This window comes from Podarcis gaigeae (assembly GCF_964106915.1).
Source record: "Podarcis gaigeae genome assembly, chromosome: 3".
Taxonomy (NCBI): Eukaryota; Metazoa; Chordata; class Lepidosauria; order Squamata; family Lacertidae; genus Podarcis; species Podarcis gaigeae.
Genome location: NC_139680.1, coordinates 98242587 through 98264908, shown reverse-complemented (window position 1 = coordinate 98264908; position 22322 = coordinate 98242587). Strand labels below are relative to the sequence as shown.

At 39.4% G+C, this 22322-nt stretch overlaps 1 protein-coding gene and 1 long non-coding RNA gene across 4 annotated transcripts in view; one reads left to right on the top strand and one right to left on the bottom strand.

Moving 5' to 3' along the window:
* Nucleotides 1-3867: 3867 nt before the first annotated feature.
* UBR2 (ubiquitin protein ligase E3 component n-recognin 2) overlaps nucleotides 3868-22322 on the bottom strand; it is a 55545-nt gene continuing 37090 nt past the window's right edge. For all 3 annotated transcript variants that reach the window (XR_014562728.1, XM_083733000.1, XM_083733001.1), the window contains exons 32-47: nucleotides 21170-21331; nucleotides 17809-17906; nucleotides 17494-17572; nucleotides 16396-16544; nucleotides 16238-16293; nucleotides 15851-15947; nucleotides 14690-14757; nucleotides 14182-14317; nucleotides 13800-13887; nucleotides 12850-12980; nucleotides 11709-11817; nucleotides 11013-11069; nucleotides 10024-10101; nucleotides 9140-9310; nucleotides 7595-7696; nucleotides 3868-6123 (exon numbers count right to left, since the gene is read on the bottom strand). Coding sequence is in view for 2 of the 3 variants with exons in the window: in XM_083733000.1 (XP_083589126.1) it covers nucleotides 5982-6123; nucleotides 7595-7696; nucleotides 9140-9310; nucleotides 10024-10101; nucleotides 11013-11069; nucleotides 11709-11817; nucleotides 12850-12980; nucleotides 13800-13887; nucleotides 14182-14317; nucleotides 14690-14757; nucleotides 15851-15947; nucleotides 16238-16293; nucleotides 16396-16544; nucleotides 17494-17572; nucleotides 17809-17906; nucleotides 21170-21331 (1723 nt within the window). In the remaining variant the exon portion in view is untranslated. The remainder of the gene's footprint in view (nucleotides 6124-7594; nucleotides 7697-9139; nucleotides 9311-10023; nucleotides 10102-11012; nucleotides 11070-11708; nucleotides 11818-12849; nucleotides 12981-13799; nucleotides 13888-14181; nucleotides 14318-14689; nucleotides 14758-15850; nucleotides 15948-16237; nucleotides 16294-16395; nucleotides 16545-17493; nucleotides 17573-17808; nucleotides 17907-21169; nucleotides 21332-22322) is intronic.
* On the top strand, nucleotides 16914-22100 carry LOC310842253. The gene is made up of 2 exons (XR_014563044.1): nucleotides 16914-19465; nucleotides 19611-22100. It is a non-coding gene; the product is annotated as an uncharacterized lncRNA (long non-coding RNA).

The following is a 22322-nucleotide window of genomic DNA, read 5'->3' as shown; positions in this document are numbered from 1 at the left end:
ACAAAGAGTAGGTTACAGTAGTATCCTTAAGTCATGATGGGAATACAGCCATGGTTTTTAGCAGCAGGTATCAAAAAGAAGAATGAAAAATAACATAGCAAAATTGACTTGTGAGGTGGCGTGTTGTTTGATAAGAGATTGAGTGTTGTGGGGAGGGGGGCTCATTTAATTTCATTGTACACAGGTTGTACAATGACAATAAAGGTATTATTATTATTATTAAGAAGAAGAAGAAGAACTTGGCAATGATTAAGGGTTTGCTGACTGCTTAGGTTCCAGAAGAGGACAAAAGGAAGGGTTCAATGGTAACCTTCATGAAATTCTAGGCAAATTGGCACGCGTGTGTGTGCGTGCGTGCGTGTGGTTTTAGTAGTATGCGCACACGAGGTCGCATGTACAGTTTTTACTCTTTTTCCAAATGAAGTTAGTTAAATTCAGCATATTCCCAGTTTCCAAATTCATTCTTGATATTTGCAGACAAATGTTTAGAACACTATCATGAACCTTAGTACGAACCTCTTAAAAGAATTATGCACTTCAGTTTTTGAAACAGTGAAATATATATGAATGGCAGAACCAGGAAGCAACAAAACAATTGAAGATTAGGGAATACAGTAACTAAAGCTAAATATACAAAATCTGTTGTATATAGATCTATAATGGTGCTAGTTAGGTCAACATGAGACATTTTTCAAAGAACAGGCAGCTGGAAAGGAGTTTAATTAAGAAAATTTCAAAATGCTCTCCGGGGAGATTTTAGTGTGCTATGCTCTGTATCTGACATATGAGTAGTAGTCATGAAAAGTTCCAAAGAGTATATTGTATTGCACCTAAGCTTACTGCAACCCTAGAAGTATTTGACTGAACCATCACTTCGTACAGAGTTGGGTTATATCCCTCTAATTTGTGTGGGGGTTTTTATTTAACACACTATTTACTGTGATATCAGAATATATGGGTTCACTTACAAAATCACCACATTTCACAGCTAATCTCAAGAGTTACCTCATTATATTGTATTATATTAGGTTATAGAATCAGTTTTTGTTTCAGGACTAGCGATGGGGAACGATTTCATTTGAAGTCACATTTAAAAGTGAACCTACTTAATTCATACTTTCTGAAACAATACACAAACAGAAACACAACCATTTTATAAAATTTGTACTTATATGAATTTTACAGTGAAGTTCTCCAGCCAAGAAGTGTGTTCAAAAATGCATGTTTTAGGGGGAATTGTGCATGAAAATAGACATACAGTATTCGTGAAAATAACTTACAAAAATGCATGTTACAAAAAATGCACTGCAAGAATGTATATATTCATCAAAATTGCACACAAAATTTGGACTTAAATTGTGTGTGAATATTCATGAGGATTTTTTTTAAAGAAAGGATTTTCGAACAGATGTGGAAATGTGGAAAACGAAACTTAAGATTGGAATAATAAGAGACTGTGATAATAAGATACTGGGAGAAACCAACACTGAAAGATTCACCCATTCCTAGTAAGGACACAGGAGACATAGACTTTTTTGTTGTTTTTACAGAAATGGGAGGGATCCGTTCTTCTGAATGAATACTTTTTCTTCTTTTGCTGAAGGTGGATAATCTCCGCCACTAGGTTGAGCAGATTCCTTTAGAACAAGCAAAAAAATTGGAACTGACACCCAACTGACTTGGCTATCACACCCCTTTGGCAGCAATACAACCTAGTGGTGAAGGTTACTCATTAAGAAGGAAGGAAGGAATTGGTGGTTGAGAAATGAAACAAAAAATGCACTATCATGCAAGATAAGATATTCCAGTTCATGTGGGTCTTTTGACATGGCTGTTTTGTATTAATTTGTAATATATATTTATCCTATCAAGAAAGAGGTTCTGTGTAAATGCCATTTAACATATGTTTGTAGGTGCTATTTTTGCAAATGTGAATGTAGATATTAAAATTATCTATATTTTAAGAGTGTGTACCTTATATATATTTTAAAGTATTATGTGGAATTTGTTTCTTTGTAAATAGTTTTTTGCTGTAAGGATTTGTAATTCACTGTCCAGCGCTCTAGAAAGGTAACATTTGCTCTGGTTTTTTTTCAGCTTAAGACTCAAAGGAACATTTGACATATTAAGTAGTGACAAAACATGCTCCCCCACAAATGCACACTTGACAGAACGGCAACTGGGGCTGGGGGAGGATTGGCAAATTTATGATCGGCCTTCACCAATTTGGTACCCTCTGTCTAGATGATTTGGATGATCTCAGAATGGTCTCAAGGTTGCTGGCTCATTTGAGATCAAGTGAAAAATATCCAAAATCCAGAGACAAAAATGTTCATTCAGACATGTGGCTCTCATGTAGCCACCTTGGGAACAACACAGGGCTGCTGGGCTGGTGTGCAGTTACTTTCCGCGTTCTATAAATGCCTAATACACCCAACTGAATTTACAAGGAAGTTACAACAGCCCATCTTTTCTGCTCAAATTTAGAAATGCGAGTGTTACTTTAAAATTCCCCCCTTCCTCCAAGACACAGAACACTTGGCGAAACATCCTAAGAGGGAGGAAAGTATACACACAGCTGCTTCAGAGCTAATCGTTTCTAAGTAACCTTAATACATTTTATAAGATTAACCACCATGCACTCCTCTATCCTGCACACATAATGCTGGACAGTGATGGCTTCTGTGAGCATGTGCCGCTTAGCAGGAGCAGGAGACGGCTATATCAGGCTCCTCAGGCAAAGGATAACCTCTGCTGAACTGGTAACTGGCAGAGTTTACAATGATGCGAGTAGATTTTTTTTTTAAGCATTTCAGAGAAAGGGAAAAAATATTATTGTTAACTTTGCTTATGCTAAAGCTAACGCCGACCTCAGCTAATAAATTTAGAGGTGATGTGGTATTTTTAAAATGCTCTTTAAAAAGAAGAGCATTAGAGGTTAATTAAGAGATAAGGCCAGAGAAATAGAACAATGTCACATGCTAACAGCTCCCCACTGAGAGATAAATGCCTGGATAAGTTTGTTTCCAGTAAGGCGACAGGGTAGGTGATGCAGAGATCTATTTTCAAGTCCAGACTCAAGGTTACCCTTCCAGTTTTGATCGTACTGTTATTTGTTGGTTTTAGAGTTTGCATTTTCAAGAATAAAAATAATTGTGTGTGGTAAGATGGGAGGAGAAAGGAGTGAAGAGCAAGGTGTAGGAAAAAGAGAATGATTTATTTTTGTGGAAAATTGCAGTCTTCCATCAGGGAAATTCAGTTATACAGAAGTAGATACACAGAAGTTCAATGTTTTGTTGAAACAAGTCCTGTTTTAAGGACATGATCCAAAATAATAATAATAAACTTCTATACATCTGAATTGCCAGCATGAAGGACTTTGGATAAAATTCTCATTTTCGTACCTTGTGGGGTTTTGTTTTGTTTTTGCTTCTTTTCCTAACCCCACCCCCTTCCCAGTGTGATAAGCAAGATGTACTTAAAACAATGGGTTAAGTCACCACTCAGGTGCACTTGCCCCGTTGAACTGGGAACTAAGTCATGACTCATTTTTAACACTGCTTGCTAAACAACCCAGCTCCTTCAAGCATTCCTCATAAGGCTTGGTTTCCAGACCCTTTAATGATCTTGGGAAAGGTGTCTTCACTTCTCCTGAGAAGTAGTCCTGCATTGTGCAGAGGCTTTCTTCTGTGCTTTGCTGTGTAATACTAATTTACTAAAATGGTGACAAGATGCTTGAATTCAGATGTTTGAATGCAGAAAGAGATGTTGTTGATCCAGGCTATTAATCTTAAAACACAAAAGCTAGTAACTCAAAACATTCGGCACACCTTAAAAAATAAATAAATCAACAGGTTTACACATCAATCGAATGTCAACACCTAAAGCATTTATTTTTATACTTTTTATACATATGATACATTTGAATTTTTACAAGTTGTCCACAGATATGAAAGTTATTACAGGTATTAATTCCCTGATACTGAAAGCTTGTTATATAAACATTTCTACAATGAACATAAATACATGCAAAAGGAAAAAGGTCAGAGAAGAAAATGGGTTGTTGAAAAATGAGCAATCCTACAAAAAAACAGGATAAATTTATACACTTTTCCTATGTCATATAGTCATAATTCCATCAACCCATTTGACTGCCATCTTGGACTAGAGTACCTGAGGGGAAAAGACCTTATTCTCTCAATATTTACTTTACATAGAAACTTGTCAGTTAAATGGCAGCAGATCCTATTTTTCTGTTTTATGCACCCATAAAAGGGGAGCAGGGGAGACTGAGAATCTAAATGCATTGTTACAAAATGCCTCTTAAAGCAAGTTTGTTTTTTTAAAATCCCAAAGAAACAGTATCAGAGCAGAACTAGTACATTAACTGTAACATGCACAGCAAATAGCTTTATTCACAACCTAATCAAAGGGAAAATGAAGACTGAATATTTTCTTGCTAGTTACACAACACTCAGCAAAGAAGGAGAGGCTCAGGAACTACTAGTAAACACGTGTAGGAAGACTGATCAGATGGACGCCTGTCCTGTCAAAAGTTATTCTCCCTAAGAAAAGGAAGCCTAACTGGTATAGCTTTGAATTTGTGTCCTATGTATTCACTATTCTGAGCCTATAGAAGACTGCTGTAAACACTACTTGATGCGTTAGATCACTGAAAAAAACCCAAACGTAGACTAATTGCTAGTATACTGGCTGTTCGTGGGATGCCACCTCTGAACTGAAGATGAAAGCTAGGAAAAATCCCAAGAGTTATCAGAACTAACTAAGATTACAGATTATAGCTATTTATTTTAAAAGGATGCTATTTGGAAGGGACAGAGAGAATGAAACCTCTAGAGAAAGTATAATGTTATTTTATATTGTTTTATTTGAGGCCCCAATGTATATTTAGAAAATTCACTGCCTTCAGGCACCCATGTGCAAAATCTGTGCAGTTATTTCAATATACTTACAAAATATACTATAGACAAACTTCTTTACAGAACACCAGCCACGTACAAATAGATGCAGATGGCGGTGCAAATTAAAGGAAATTCATGTGGTGGGAGGCGGGGTTGTCCTTGGTTCTCACTTTGCCTTCTATGTTTTTATCTTGGAACTTTAAAAAGGGGAAAGGATCCTGAACCTTGAAGGCTGGTAATCAACAAATGTAAATGAAATGAAATAAAATTCTTATTCTCTTCCTATTCAATCTGACACCAAATTCATTTTCGCATGACTTCTCTGATGGGTGATGTTACTCAATATCTCAAATCAACTAAGTAGAACATCAACCTTCTAAACATAGGAGGTTATCAATCACAGCATGGACAACAGCGTTCTGTTTTTGCCCACTATGTCAATATCACAATCCATACAATAAGTTAGTTTTCCTTATTAAAGTGTTCTCTTTTAAGAAGAAGAAAGACAAAGGCAAAATAGCCCTTCAAGGCTTCAGATTACGAAGTCATTTTAGATACAATGAGTGTTCTTCTGCACTCCTATAGATAAACCCATTGCTACATTTTTTGCACCCCTATTTCATTCCATTACAAGTTTTAAGTACTAAAATGCAAAATGGCTCAGATTTACTACAAAAGGGTGAACACACCACTTCAACATTGTGCTAAGTTGCCATTTCAGCAGAGTTTTTCCTCCTCTTATCCAAAAAGTTTCATACTCCAAGGAGATGGCTACTTTTGCAATAGAAATGTTAAATTCAGTAGCCCAAGTTATAGAAATCAAAAGGTTGTGTATGAAAGAAGCAGTGCAAATAATACTATTGATCAAATCTGCTAAACAGAAAAGTTTACATGGTTATGGAAACCAGGAAATATACAAACATGGAAAAGTCAATAAAAGAACTAGACTCTTCTCTTTATTACTTCAATCCTTTGTTTCCTAATCCTCCTTCCGGCTGACAAATTTTGCTGGATTATAAAAGGATGACCATGAAGTTCCAGTCTTCAGAAAGGAATTAGTTATAAATGTTGCCAGTCGATTCCTACTAACGTTTGATTTGCTTCTTGTGCGTGTCCTATTTCCTCTGTAATGCTGTGTTGCTGCCAGAGTTTTTGGATCTTTTTAAATCGCTCTCTGCACAGATGTAAAGGATTCCCTCGTCTAGGGTAGAAAAGTCCATGAAAAAGCAACTATAAGAACATGAAATATTCCAAGTTCCAAATGCTATCTTACATGTAAAAATAAATTAAAAAAACCATTTGTTTGCAACGTTTATAAGCATGCCCTGGTCTCAGGGCTGAAACAATCAGGCAAACAGTAAACCCAAGAAAAAGAAACATATTTTTTAAAAAACAATAATGAAAACCACCAGCGGCAGCACTGTATGGAAGCAGGTGACTAAAAGCTATCGGAGAAAAAGGCTCATAACAGCAAAGCTCAGTAAAGCTCACCTCCTCCCAATGGCCTGGACACATGCTGAAAGTTGATGTTACTAAGAGGCCAGAAATGCAAGTCACCAGCCAGGCATTCCTCATCATATCCACATCCATTAAGCATCACCTCGCTGACACCTTGGGGTATCGTCTATTCCCTCATATGCCCATGACCATCTGAAGTATTGCGTGACCTTACAAGGCTGACTGTAAAGATTACTTAGTTCAGGGGTCAGAAAAAGGTAGATCTCTGAGTGATCAGAAGGGCCCAGAAATATTCAAGTGTATGTCTTTTGCACTTGGCTCTGGCTGGTGGATCTTGGGGTTTCAAATAACAAACAAACAAACAAACAAACAAACAAACAAACAAACCCCAAAGTAGATCCCACAAGCCAGAGGTCTGTCCACACCTGAATTAGATAATGTACATGAAGCAGTTTGAATACTCGAGATGTGGTATATAGAATGTTAAGTCTTCTTTATCCTAACTAGATGAGGCAGGCAGAGATTGATGCTTTTTTCCTAATTCCAATTAGCTTCCCATATGCAACTGGTACTTAATCCTTGGTGAAATCTATGCTTCCCCAGACTTTCGTTATTCCCCAAACTACACATTTTCCATGAGGCTGGCACCATAAGACAAAAGGTTCTGGTACATTTAAGAAGAAGAAGAAGAAGAAGAAGAAGAAGAAGAAGAAGAAGAAGAAGATCTGGAGGGCACCATGTTGGCTACCCTTGCTGTAGAGTTTAGCCAGCGTAGAGTTTCCATGATGCTCCCACATGATATTAACAACACCTGCACATTAAGCAGTGCCCTCAAACTTCAGTTTGAAGGGCATCCTGCAAAAGGATTCACTGACTGGATGCTTAACTTTTTGTTCAAAACTTGCAGTGACTTCACGCTACCGGATTCAACTCTAGAAATTCTATTTCCATATGCACCTGACATCTAGAAGCCACGGCAACAGTGGCCATCCTTATTAACTAGTAACAATTTAAATGACCTCATGGAAGTCCATTTTTGTGAAATGGGTCTATTTCACAGAACTGCGATTAACTTTGAAAATTAATATAACTCTATTGATGGTTTCATGCAGTTCACCATCACGGTGTTTTCCCTTAGTTCTGGCAACATAGTTTGTTTGTTTTGGTTTTTGGAAACAAGCAAAACAAATACAACACAGAATACGGAAAGCTACCTGAGTCCCTGATCCGTTTCTCCATAGTCATCAAGGTAAGGAGGAGCATAGAAGCAGCCCTTTGTTTTTCCAGCTAAGAATAGCACTTGACACTCCCGGACTCTGAAAAGATCACACAAAAGATGATGTCCTGGTTAATGTAACTCCATATGTCTCTTAAATCAATAATCCCACCAGCAATTAGAGGTTAAAGTTCATCACAAGCAGAAGAAATGAGGCTATTTTCACAGAACCACAGCCTGTGCCTCCTCAATGAGCAGCTGCGTGAGATGAGTGCAGAGTGAATGCGCAGGTCAATTCTGTGTCCAGGGCAGCTGCCTACCAGCTCCAACTGGTACACCAGCTGGGACCATAAGTGCCTGCGCACTGTCTCACCAGAGTGGTGCATGCTCTGGTTATCTCCCGCATGGACTACTGCAATGCGCTCTACATGGGGCTACCTTTGAAGGTGACACAGAAACTGCAACTAATCCAGATTGTGGCAGCTAGACTGGTGATTGGGAGCGGTCGCCAAGACCACATAACAAATGCTAACAACACCTTGAAGATCCCGGGCCCCAGGGAAATTAGACTGGCTTTGACTAGAGCCAGGGCCTTTTTCGGCTGTGGCCCCAGCCTGGTGGAACGCTTTCCCACAAGAGACCAGGGCCCTGCGGGATTTGACATCTTTCCGCAGGGCCTGCAAGACGGAGCTGTTCCGCCAGGCCTTTGGGCAGGATACAGTTTGATTTACTTTCCTTTGTATAAAACAAGCCTGAAGGAGGTCCTTGTATGATCAGTGGAAACAGTTGGCCCTGGCAAGTATCAACCTCTCTCAATTCCAACCTGATAATTGCCACCTGCCCAGATTTTAACTTGTCTGAATTAATTTTAAGATGTATTTTAATTAACTGATGTCTGTTTTTATGCATATTGTGTTGTTTTTATGATGTTATCCACTCTGAGCCCAGCCTCGGCCAGATAGGGTGGGATACAAATAAATTATTACTACTACTACACCGGTCCTGAAAGACCTATATTGGCTCCCAGTACGTTTCCGAGCACAATTCAAAGTGTTGGTGCTGAGCTTTAAAGCCCTAAATAGCCTCGGCCAAGTATACCAGAAGGAGCGTCTCCACCCCCATCGTTCTGCCCGGACACTGAGGTCCAGTGCCGGGGGCCTTCTCGTGGTTCCCTCACTGTGAGAAGCCAAGTTACAGGGAACCAGGCAGAGGGCCTTCTCAGCAGTGGTGCCCGCCCTGTGGAACGCCCTCCCACCAGATGTCAAGGAAATAAACAACTATCTGACTTTTAGAAGACATCTGAAGGCAGGCCTGTTTAGGGAGGTTTTTTATGTTTGATATTTCATTGCTTTTATTATTATTAATTATAATACTCTGTTGGGAGCCACCCAGAGTGGCTGGGGAAACCCAGGCAGATGGGTGGGATATATTTAATATATTATCTTACTACTATTAAAAACAAATTCTACAACGTAAGTCTCCTCTCGCTGTGGGAGAGGTGTGACTGTCCATTAGAACTATTCAAGTGCAACCACCCTCTTACCTGAGAAAAATTCCTACTCCAGAGCCGCAGATAAACGTATGTGCAGTACAGGCTCCTACGTCTTCTCCTTCCAACTCTGTTTGACAACAGTAGCTCTGAGAACACAACATGGTCCCACATACAAGGCACAATGTTGGTGCTCTACTTTTATCACCACCTGACTTCGGACACCTTTGTAAGAAACAAAAAGATGTGACATTTATATTTAATATCGCGCTATCTTATCTACTTGGGTAAGTTTCACTGTGACTATTATAATATCCTCCATTTAGTTCATGTCTTGGATCCAAAGAAGGGTGAGTGGAACTTCACTCAGGCAATGAGATTTTCTAACTCCCTTCTCCTAGCTGCTTCCTGTTGTCATCACTTTCCCCTCCCTCCCAAAAGCTGATCCTTGAGTATGGAAGAGCCTCTGAAACAGGACAGGATGCAGCAGGGAGGGAGAATGGGAAGAGACTGGAGTTGGGGCACAGGGAGATGCCTTTTGTGAGCCGAAATGTCTTTTTGCTCATGGAGAGGGGAGGAGCTAAGCAACAATGCACCTCACATAAGCAAGAGCAGAAGATAAAGCAATATTTGATACCTCTTTCACACCAAATCGAGAAATCCCCTTTTGCCCATGGAGAGCACATTGAGGCCCAAGCCTATATTTTGAAAGTTTAAAAAACTTGTAAAATGTGTTTAGTATTTTTAAGGATACAGAAAGTGAGGAGCTGAACAAAGCATTCATGAAAGTTTTAATAAAACCTTCAACTTTTTCAAAACTTTAAGACCCCCTTCAACGGAAGATGCCAAAGACTGCAAAGGTTATATACCCTGTCGCTGAGCTTCAGAATTATTTCAATAAAAATCAAGGTGGTCATAAGGAATTGCATAAGACTTACGAAAAGTTAGAAGCTTGATTGATGAGGCTACTGTAATCATCGGGAAGGTCTATTAATTTGTTAGATTCTCGCGGGTAGCTAAAATGAAACGAACCAATAATACACATTAATACATTTCAAACTTGGCTTCAGTATGTAAACAGTTTGATCTATTACTGTACATATGGATTCACTGTTAAGCTATAATGTAGTATTGACATTTTTTTATTATTGAAAGACCTTTAACTACAAGCTTAGTGAGATCAGCTTGGGTGACCCTTGCCTTTTTGTGGGAGGGGTCAGTTCCTGCTGCTCTGAAGGAGGCAGTGATGCAGCTACGCCTGAAGACTACCTTCCCTAGACCCAAGGGTATGTGACAACTACTGCCCAGTCACAAATATCTCCTTCCTGGGCAAGGGGCTTGAGAAGGTGGTGGCTACCCACATTCAAACATGCTTGGCAGAAATGAATGACCTGGCCTTATTTCAACCGGGCTTCAATTTCAACCTGTCATTACCTGCATCAGGACAGGCAACAAAAACACTGGAAAGATGTAAATGAGATAGCAAACAGAGGCATGCACGCTGAGGAGAGGTAAGCAGTAGAAAAGAGCAATAGGAAGGTATGGTAACTCTTAGGAAGAGAGAAGCCGCAATGGGATTGATACTTGTCTGCTCATTCAACCATGTTCCCACATTGGTAGGCTTCTTTCAAGGACAGCATCGCTGTATGCAATCCCCTTACTCTATCACTAGAAACTCCATCATGGATTTATACACTCCTTTTTAAGAAAACAGCTAATTAGGCTAACTGGACCTACAATGTAAGAAGCAGGGTAGCGGGAGGATGAGGTACCCACACAGCCTATGAACAAACTCCAACTAAAGGCCAAAAGGGATGTGGCAGAGCCACCGCTTGCAAGTCTGCCCCATTCACAGATAAAACAGGGGTGAGCAGCATGTCTTACACACCCCTGAATCTTTCCCTCCTGCTGGTTTTCTCTTACTTACCTTATGGCTTGTCTCTGACCTTGCAGGTATCTTTTTACTTCATCATTATTACACCAGCTGTTAATGGAAAGGGGGGGGAGGGGAAGGTTAGGGTTCATTCTTGTAGGAGCCAACTGAGAAGTACATCATTCCAGATCCTGCATCCAGAATTTCCATTTGCGAAAGAGCATCTCTGGATCAAACCCGTTGTAATTTAAATACTCTTAATGCTGTGATATTTCTCAAAAACAGCTTTCAGCATTCCAACAGCAGAATCAGATTTCACATATTTTTTGGGGGTGGGGAGGAGATCTACTGTGGTATAGGCTGTCTATTGCAATCCCATCACAAAATCTTGCAACAGCTGTATGCCACCATTAGAATGACAGCTATCTCCACTCCAGGATCTTGCATTTGGGAACTATACTCCAATGCAATGAGGTAGTACCAATCCTTATAGCTGTGTGATGCAAAATACTCACATTTGCCTGTAACAGCACAGAACAATGCAAATGTGTACTACATGGATGCAATTGCTGCCCTGCACTATTTTAAATAAGCATGTGTCAGTGATTTATAATGTTTAACTATCAGGTTGTCTCTAAATGCACACACTGCTAGTTCTCTCTGTCATCTGATATAAACACTCTACCAAAAAAAAAAAGTGTTTTTCCACTGTATAGTTATTTAAATTGAAATAATAAATATCGTTCCTACCTTTCAACCAGCGTATCTGTAATTTTGCTGTTTTCTTGAAAAAGGCAAACGAGGTTGTTTGGCAAAGAGAGATAGCTACATAAATGTTCAAACTGGTTTGCCCCACTGACTGCAACGGGAGAGAGAAAAAAGAAAGATATATTATGATGATGGTTAGATGAATCAATCATCTGTAAGGAACTCCCCAAACAAACATGTACGCATGTGTATAATTTCCAGAGAAGTAGCCATTTTGCAGTCTTTACGGTTCCACAAAAATAGTTATGTTTTGTGCTGCAATAGACTAACATTTAAGAGGGAATAAGCTTTCATGGACTACAGTTTGCTTCGCTAGATGCTTTTATTTATTTATTTCATAAAATTTATATACTGCTGGGGGGGGGGCTCAAAGAGATGCATTAAATGACACCCTGAGTTACAGGTATATACAGGTATATACATTGTTGTGATTCAGCGGTTTCATATTGCAGTTTCCTTCTGAAGTTCCCCTTTTCCAGCATGATCACCTTAAGGTTGGTTACAGACTATTTTGTGATGTTGAAAATTCCCTCCAATGGTTTGCATAGAGTCTCTGTGCAGAAGCTGACCTGTCTGTCCTATGTAGAATGTGCAAGGGGATTGTTGGTAGAGGATATGTATCACATTGTAAGATGTGCAGTTAAAAGAACCCATATTTCCAATGAGATTAACTGAATTAGCGAAATATAGCAACAACCAAGGGAAAACTAATAGGCCCACATGCAAAGCCCAACTGAAGTCCCCTTGAAATTAATGGGACATAAAATTAGTCATGACAAGCTACTTATTTTAATGGCACTTAAGCACAATTAATGTTCTCTGGATTTGGGCCACTGTAGTTTATATTTAGCTCTTTACACCTGGTATGGTAATTCTGCAAGGTTATTGTTTTTCATTTTTGTTCCTTATTTAATGCATATTTTGTTCACAAGTGTAAGCTATCCAAAATTTAATTATCCACTACTGCACTTTCCATAAAATCACATTACACCTCACTTCCATTTTCAAGACAAATTAGTTATAATATTGAATATACAAAGCTGCAATTCATTCTTTAGTGTTTAAAATTACACTTCACCAGCCATTCACATTATTGCTTCAAAGTGGCTAACTGATTTTATACCTTGCAATTCTGGTGGTACTGGAACACCATTTAAATAGTGGAAGAACATAGCAGAGCACCTCAGAAAAGGCATGATCCCAGCTTTTATACTTCTCCATAGATGCCATCCAGAGGACATTTCTTTGAAGGCACTAAGAATAAAAACAGATATAGAATTTTTGTGAAATCAATCTTAAAAGTTACACAAAATGCCACAAACATTTAATTGATTTTGCATTTCATCAATTAAGTGCCCAGGCAGGGAAATAAAGGGTGTGATCCAACTGGTGCCCTTGTGCTCACAGAATGACTATTTATTTATCCAGCGGATGCCTTTGCTAATGGGATAGCAGGGCCCTGTTCTGGAATGTCTCCAAATTCTGTAGAGCTGTTTTAGGGGTGCTGTGGAGTCGAGGTGATACAGGAAAATCAGCAATATAATAATAATATTCCTTTATTTTCAATTAGTGAAAGCTTTCACTGGGTGAAAAGAGTGCAAGGGCACCAATTGGATTCCACCCCAAATCTTCTGACTTCATTGTTTTTTAAAGTAGATACGAAGTCAAAACACTATTCAGTCCCAGGGCCAACCCCACATCTTTAATCACCCCACAGTAACTAAGGCCCCATCTACATTATACATGTAAAGCAGTATCATGTCATTGAGCTAGCCCTGAGCTCATTTGGTAGAACATGAGACTCTTAATCTCTGGGTTGTGGGTTTGAGCCCCACATTGGGTTCTTTCAAGCTCTAAACCAGAACACCTGAAAGACCAGAACACCTGAAAGACCAGAACACCTGAAAGTCTGCCTGCTCATCAGAGCTTATCTGAAATAGTCAGCAGAAAGTTTTCTCCATGTAGCTCCACCTCTGGAGAGTAAGAAATGAGCTTCCACATATATTAAGCTTGGAGAAGGCAAGTGAAGTAGAACAATGTCTGGAAAGGCTGCACCAAAAATTATGATTTTACCTTCCTGCATACCGGCCAAGACATTTATGCAAAGCAAGAACTGCTTCTTCTTCACCAGTAGGATTTTCTTGGTCCATGCCATTTTCTTCTGAAAAGTGAACAAATAAGTCTAAACCTAATTGTAGTGTTGTGGATGCTTCACCAGAGAACCTTGTGCAATTTGAAAACTTGCTAAATCTATATACCAAGAACATAGCAGCATTAACAAAAAGTTGCACTGGAGCAATGCTTTTCGTTTCATAAAGCATAACTGCAACTATCACAATATACACCTGCATCACGGTTAACCATTATTTTGCCCAGGAAGCCATAATTATTTCTCTTCCCTTCTCTAGTTTCCCTTCATGCACAAATCAGCATAACTTTAAACAGAACACATTACCTGTGGATGAGGTAAGCATTATTTGTACAATATGTGCCATAGTAACAAGGTGGAAGATATGAATATCTCCAGTACCAAGACTAACTCCTGAAAAATCCTGGCTGTGTACAGCAGGGAAAGAGAGCACCAAGCACACCTGTAGACAAGGGGAAAATCTATAAGAGACAGAACGATTGAATTCTCTCATCCATTCCCCATTTACGTCTGCTTAACCCAATCCCGCAAAGCCATCTTTTCAGCATCCTTACATAAAGCAACAAACAGGGCTGACCTTGAATGTTAACTACTGACCCACTACTTCAGTAAACCAAAGGAAAAGTCACTCATACATCAAGTATTTACTTCCTGTTGTGGGACTCTGACCTGCAACCTTTCTTTTCTGCTATATTTCATAAAAATATTTTGCTAGACATTATTTCCAGTGCGCCGGACTTTCTTTCCAAAAGTTAAGCTAATGATATATGGCATATGGCATTGCAGCACTGTCAGAATTTATAAAGGTACTTACCAATAAATGAAACATATCGATATCAAGAATGCAAGCAAGATTCCCACTTTTTTCATTAGGCACCAGCGCTGGATATTTAAAATACAAAATGGTTACTGATGTCAGAATTTTATTATTCTACATTTAATTTCTGAAACTGTAGACTGTTTTCTAACCTATTTAATGGCACCTGAGCTTCAGAGTAGTATTGCTGAGTCTAAAGTAGATTTAGTGGGTGATAATAACCTAAGTCACACTCAGAAATCAATGGCTATTACTCGAGTCCCCAGTATTACCTTCGGTGGATGAAACTTTCAAAATATGGACCACAGTTAGCATGAAGAAACACTCAGCTATGGACAATAATGCTTTGTCTCAGGAAGACACAGCACATCCACTTGGAAGACTATCAGCCAGGTGGTTAGACACTGTCCTTGGCTAGGTGGACTAATGGTCTGATGCAATTTAAATCAGCAACATGCTGACTGAGGGGAAGCCTAACTTGTCAGTTTGCATTTCTTAGTGCAGAAAGTATTGATCTGATGTGTAGAGATCTTTCCTATTCTAATTAATTCAAGAGGGTTCTGGAAGCTTCTCTGTGTGAAAGAAAAAACAGAAGGTTCATGACGTTTGGGTTATTCCTTCAGAGAAACTGAGTACAGATGGCTTAAACTGGTTTTGTTATCTCTTCTGTCAAGGCTCATGCTGAGAAGTGTGATAATGTAAGCAGAATTCACTTTTATAAAGTAAGGCCAGAAGGAGCCTGGGCTTCCCTTTCTCTTTCTCCCTTCTGGTGTGGTGTTCTGTATATAGCGTTAAGCTTTACACTTATTATAAGTTATTGTAAGTTTAAGTTAAGTCTGCTGCAACTGGATTTCTTATGGACAGTGCCAATCCTCAATGTATTGGATTTGTGACCATTAAGCTCATTTGCCTTCAGTAGCAGTAAAGCTCTGCTGGATGAAATATAATTGCCTCTGGTCTACTTTTTGGGACTCTTGCAATGAGTTTAAGTTTTTACTCTGCTAACTATACACTGGAATCTACTCTGGATCAATATTGAGTAGAATTTCTTAACTATGGATCCAAAATGTTATTTAAGGACACACAAGCTTTTCTTCAAGTTTGGTTGCTCTGTCATAATTCTGAAATTGAGAAGAATTATCGTGAACTTGAACTTACATGATAAAAGCCTGCCAAAGTGACCCTGTACTGCCGAGAGCGAAGAAACTGCCCAGTGTGCAGCTGCAAATCTAGTCAACGAAGTAAGGCAGTCATCCTGGAAGAGGACATAACCACAGTTGCAAGCAAGTACGGCAAACAAAAGAGCAGACAAAAGCAAACCTCATTCCTTCACGCTGTTTAATGAAAATTAAGCCCTTTGGAAAATTCCTTGCTTTGCTGAACTTGTGGAGGTGACACATATTAATAATCTATAATAGGTGGTTATTTTGTAATAGATGGCTATTTTTCTAAAACTACAGGGGACCCAAAATAAGTTAAAGTTATCACTTCACTATCTCTACTTATCCGTCAGTGCTTTAGCCTTAGCTGGTCGGCACATCGTACCTGTCTGCAAGATAAGTGTCCAAATAATGGTTTCTCTTCATCTGCTAAAATCCGTTCTGTGGAGGGCAAAAATAATAAGTTAAGTGAGAGTAGCAGAACACCTAAATGGATCTTGCTCCCCTGAGCTCCGACATTTTAACGAATGGTAAATTTGTTACCTATTGTTTGTATTGTATATGCACAACTGCCCCAGCACATTATAGGTACACGTAGATCGTCTTCATTGGGGTGAACCTTCAGGCCCACTTTGTATGTTGCAGTGCCAAATGTTTTCAGCATTTCCTTAATGCTTTCAGAATACGGATTCCTTAAATATGTGAAGAACACATACTATTAATTACAGATTTAAAGCATGATTTTGAGAAGCTACACATTGGCTGGAATACATTCCTAGTCTAAAAGACCAAGCATGCCCTAGACACAGAGTCTGTCACAGCTAATGTGCCCTTTACATTATCTGTCATCCTTGTTTATTTGGATCTCATAGTTTAGGAAGGTTTTAAACCGCATTTTTCAGAACACCTTTTGATCACTGTATTCACTTCTGTGAATAAATACTGCAAAAGTCAATTGATTTGGTGATACTGTTGTGCCGAAAGGGATGAGGACAATTAATTTATAATCTGGAGTAATCTTGGCTATGTTCTTTTTGCTAATTTTTGTTGTTGTTGTTAGCTTTATGTAAAGTATAACTAAACATCCTTAATGATAACTTATCCTCAGTTGTTGGACCTAGGTTTCCAACCAACTGAAAACCTTTGCAAAGTATTCCAGAGTGCTTTTATCACTCTCCAGTGCACACTATTTTTGGCCTGAACTTAAAACAATATTTAGATTTATTGCAAATTTAAGTATCAGGATTTTGAACTGAGTCTCCTTCTGCATACACACAACATTGGGTGATATCCCATGTCAGTCATACACAGAATATACCCACTGAAAATAAAATAATCTACTCTGAGTATAACTAACACTGGATATCACCCAGTGTCTGGATGTTTTGCTTTTTTTTCAACCACAGTTGCTCATCCTAAAATAAAAGACAAGTCAAGAAACTCACATCATATCCATTTGGCTTCTGTAAATGTTATGAACACCACATGCATTTTATAATTAAAAATGCCAAAATGTGTATATTTTGTCTTGTAGCTTATAAAACAGTTCTTACATGCCCCTGGCCTGCTAGTGCTGAACAAACTGTATTTAAATTGGTAGCAGGACAATTTGAAGTTCATTATTAATAAACAGATACATACTTTGGTTGGAACTCTGGTCTAAACCCTTCAGGTAGTTGCAGTTCATCCATTTTTTCTGAGCTACTACAAGAGGGTTTATCTGAAAGGTAAGCAAATGATACATTACTTTACTGGCATGTTAATACTATTGTTCATGATGTCTGCACTCTACAAACTGTAGAAAAAAAGCACTCTTGCCAACAGATAGACCATCAGAACAGTCTCATTGCCAATTAGATACCCAAAAGGAAAAATCCCTTGAACCTGAACAGCAAACACACTATTTTTCACCACCTTTTCCTGAGAAGTGTGATAATGTAAGAAGAATTCACTTACTAGCACTTTCCTGATCTCGAAGCATACACAATGCTTTGATTTGCTGAGATACTGTTCTTATCCACTGAGCAAGATTTTGTTGACTTGAAAAATCTAACCTGTCAAGAACAAACATATACATATGTGTTTTCAAGTCATATTTTTACATAAACGATACAAGAGTCCCCCAAGTCCAACATCAGGAATGCAGGCCTTGTGCAGTATTCCTGTATGAGCAGGGCATTCCCACGGGTGATTTCCCCACCAATTCAAGAACTCTGGGACAGGAAGAGAGGGGCAATGCACTTCCATTCCATTCCATTCCCTATCAAAGCCAGTTTCCTGAACTGTTTTTCTATCATGCTCTTGCATAACTGTTAGAGGGTGAACAAGAGACACAATGCTAAGACCCAGCAATGCAACCAGTGGTAGGAAATCAATGGTCTGAAACCAAGCATTTTGAGAAACAGCTGATGGAATTGGGTATGTTTTTAGCCTCGAGAAGAGGAGACTGAGCAAGCTTGTTTTCTCCTGCTCCGGAGGGTAGGACCCGAATCAATGGAGTATTCAACTTACAAGAAAGGAGATTCTGACTAAACATCAGGAAGAACTTGCCGATGCAACAGACTCTCTCAGGAGGTTGTGGACTTTCCTTCCTTGGAGGTTTTTAAGCACAGGTTGGCTGGCCATCAGCCATGGGTGCTTTAGCTGACATTCCTGCATTGGAGAGGGTTGGACTAGAAGACCCTTCGGGTCCCTTCCAACTATGATTCTGTGATTCTGTGAAATGACCACTCCAGGCTTTTATATACCAGTATAAATTAATACTAGCATTTATAAATATCTTGGGTTGGATCTATAGTTGCATGAAGAAGAACTCTGCTAAATGGATGTTTCCATGGGCAGAAGAGAGAGAGAAAGAGAGAGAGAGAGAGAGAGAGAGAGAGAGAGAGAGAGAGAGGGAGGTTGATTTTTGCCAATTCCCCCTTTGCCCTGAAGACCCCCATGCTTCCTGCAGATGGGTGCCATACTATGGAACAAGATGGAAGGTGGTGCAGGAAAGGGAATAGCAAAAATAAAATAAAATGCTCCTCTCCTTTCTCCAGTGGGTGTATCTGCTAGATCCAAGTCACAGCAGGTCTGAATCTAATCCATTTTTTTTCTCTGAACCACCACTACTAGTTGTTAAACATGTTGTATCTCAGACTTGGAGGCAGCAAACACAATGGATTACTGTGGCGTTTGCCCTCCTAGGTGTGTGACATCATACTGGGTTCATAAGGAAAGGGTTAACTAATTGTAAAATGACTAACCAATGAGAACCCAAGGGGCAGAGTTAACTGTGTATAAGGTTTAAGCACAGAGGGGTTTTTTGGAGAGAGAGTTAGAGTTAGGGTGGTTGAGAAGACAGTCTGGAGTTAGAAGAGACAGAGAAGGTAAGTCTGTGGGTTGGCTAGTCTGGTGTGAGAGAGTGAGAGAATTTGTTAAGAGGAGTCAGTCAAACAGTTGAGATAATCAGGCAGAAGGTATTAGGAAGGTATAGGCCGTTAAAGAAACTAAAGTTAAGATACTGACAGGAATATTATCTGAGAAACCATAAACTTGTTAATGTTTGTAAAATAAACTTGTTTTTTGGTTCACTTTTAACAACTGTCTGGACTCAGTGTTTTACCAGAGAGTAATGCAGTGTTTCCCAACCTTGTGCCTCCAGATGTTTTTGGCCTACAACTCCCATCATCCCTGACCACTGGTCTTGCTAGCTAGGGATGATGGGAGTTGTAGGCCAAAAACATCTGGAGGCACAAGGTTGGGAAACACTGGAGTAATGGGTTGGTGGCAGCGGCGGCACAGGGATCAATAGACCATTAAACATCCGGGGACCCTATGTGATTGCCACAATTACTATCAGAAATCAAATGGATTATGTTAAGAGCTGTTTCCTCAGGAGACTTAGTCTCAGTTTCTCCAAAAGTATTTCCTGTGGCCATCATGCAGAAGCCAGCATTCAACAGAAGAAGACAAACAACAACTATGTCATGAGGATTAGAGGGCGAGTGTGACGGATTCTACTCTGGCACAGCAAATCTTTTAATGCAGCTCTCTGACCTATTAAGCATATGATTACTGATGTTTACCTATCAGCGCTAAGGTTTTGCCACGTGCGACTTTGCTTTGCCAATCTTTTGCAACTTTTGCTAGGGCAAACCAAAACAAGCTGAAAGCATGCACAACTTTTACAACAGAGCACCATTGATACGTTAGGACTAGTATGTTAAGAGATATCTCAGTAATCTGTGACAACATAAAGTATTAATGTTGCCCTTAATGGACAACATTTTTTAAACATTAAGATAAAATGCTTTTAAAATATAATAGGCTTCTAAATATATATGGTTGTATCCGAAAGCTGTGTAAAGGGAGTTGTGCTAATGCAATGGGACTTCTCCTCCCTCTCCTCCCTGCTGCAGTCCCTGTGTGTTGCCAGGATCTGCTTCACAGTCTTCCCCAACCCTCTGGGGCAGGTTTTGAGAGTGCATGGAGTGGGGAATCCTGGAGAGAGGAAAGGAAGGGGAAGTCCAGTTGTGGGAGCAGAAGTATTCTGCTGACAACACCGATACAACTTCATGGCTTAATAGTTCTGACAATTGCAGCAGCACTTCATCATAAAACTCTTGAACTCGAATGTGTCCGCAGGCTTCAATCTACCCATCTAGTCTGCAATCAATACAGTCTGTTTTCTCCCACTACACATGTTTAAAATGTAACACAGCCCAGAAGGTAATAAGTTAAAAATACAAGGCTACTATAACACAGACAAAAACAATAAAAAGCAGGCATTAATACCAAATGATACCCTCTTTGGCTTTGCTGTTTACATATTATTTTTCTATAAATGTATACATATGCATATACATTTATACACATACATTTCTATACCTATCTGAAAATTCCCTTGTAACTATACTCCTCAAAGGAGAGTAAGATTGCCAGGATGATTGGCCTAGGATTCTTAAGACACCCTGAATGATTTCAAGACTACTAAGCATTTCATAACCACACAAAAATCTTTAATAAGCTGTGGTGTCAAATTAAGAATACCTGATGTTTTCCCAACATTAAAGAGAACACAGCACACCCCCAGCATCTATCAGACACTCTCCGGAGTTGCATCCAATTTGTGCCCTTGCACCAGATCTTTTGAACAAACAAGCGGCATCCACTAACAGAGGTGATTTCCCCCTCTATTACGCCCCCCCCCTTTCCTGCAGCTCTTGGGACCAATCCTCAAAATCAGTTCTGGGTGGTCCCCCCCATCCTTCAGGAAAGTAGTACTAGGTTTTTTTAATCAAACCAACAGAGTAGCTAAGAAAGGGTAACTGACCTGTTAAACAAACTCCTTGGGGGAGGAAGTAGAGGGATGACCGTGTTGCTTAAACATTCACAAAGGGGACAAAGGAATTCACCATTTTCTACATCGTAACTTGTGTGCACACGTAATCTTTGTTGTCGCCTTTGCTCTTTGGCTTGTACGGCGTCAAAATACCTTTGGGAAGAAGCATAAGTTAAAGCTTTGCAAAATGAATTCCACAAGATACCACTGAACGCTACTTTGCTGCCTTCATCAACACAAAAGACATCTTCTCCAGTGTGTCAAGTCTTTGTTAGAAGGCTTGCAGTACTGGCCAGCCAAATGCAGCATACAGAACCTCTCAATTATGGGACACTTCAATACAAGAATAGTATCACCAGCAGGAAGCATGTCTCAAAATGGGAATTCACTGCAACGAAACCTTTCCATTTGGGCACGTCTTCAGAAATAAGCTCAATGAGCAAGGTCAAAAACAGCTGGGCATACATAACCTAACATTAGTATATGCTTGGGGAATGCATGCATACTTGGGAAGAATGATGATAAAACACACGAGTTTCCTTTCACCAGAGTTAGAGGAATAAAGGAAATAGTGAGGCACGGAGTGCAAATGTTCTTTACCCAATTTAATTTTTCTTATGCAAGCAACACAATTTATTTCGGGCTTATGAACAGTGAAGTTGCAGCCTTTTTTTTGAAGATGTAGTGTTCTCTCAGCCATACTTTACATTTGTCTTCAAAATGTTAAAATATATAGAGACAAAACGGAGTTTACTACAGAAACTTTTTTGTACAAAGAAAATTTAAACATTCTTCTGTTGGGTGGTTATAGGTAAAATGCTTTTATTTGCTCTTGGATTGGTCAGTCAATTTCCTTTTCTTCCCTTCATCCAATTCTTGCTCCTAAGCTTTGTTCCTGTTAGAGATTTGTTATAAAATAAAACCAGTGTTTCAAAATTCTTCTCTGCCCCATTAACAGGTAGGCAGTCTGCTGCCCAAAGTGACCCTAATCTTCACCTGACCTTCTGATCAGTCTGCAGATATGCACTATACGTAGAGCCAAAACATTATGAGGCCTGTAACATGCAGCCATGGACTCGAAGATGATCAAAAGGGAGATCAACTTCTCAGGCAGGGACATCATGAATTACTTGAGTGGCAGTAC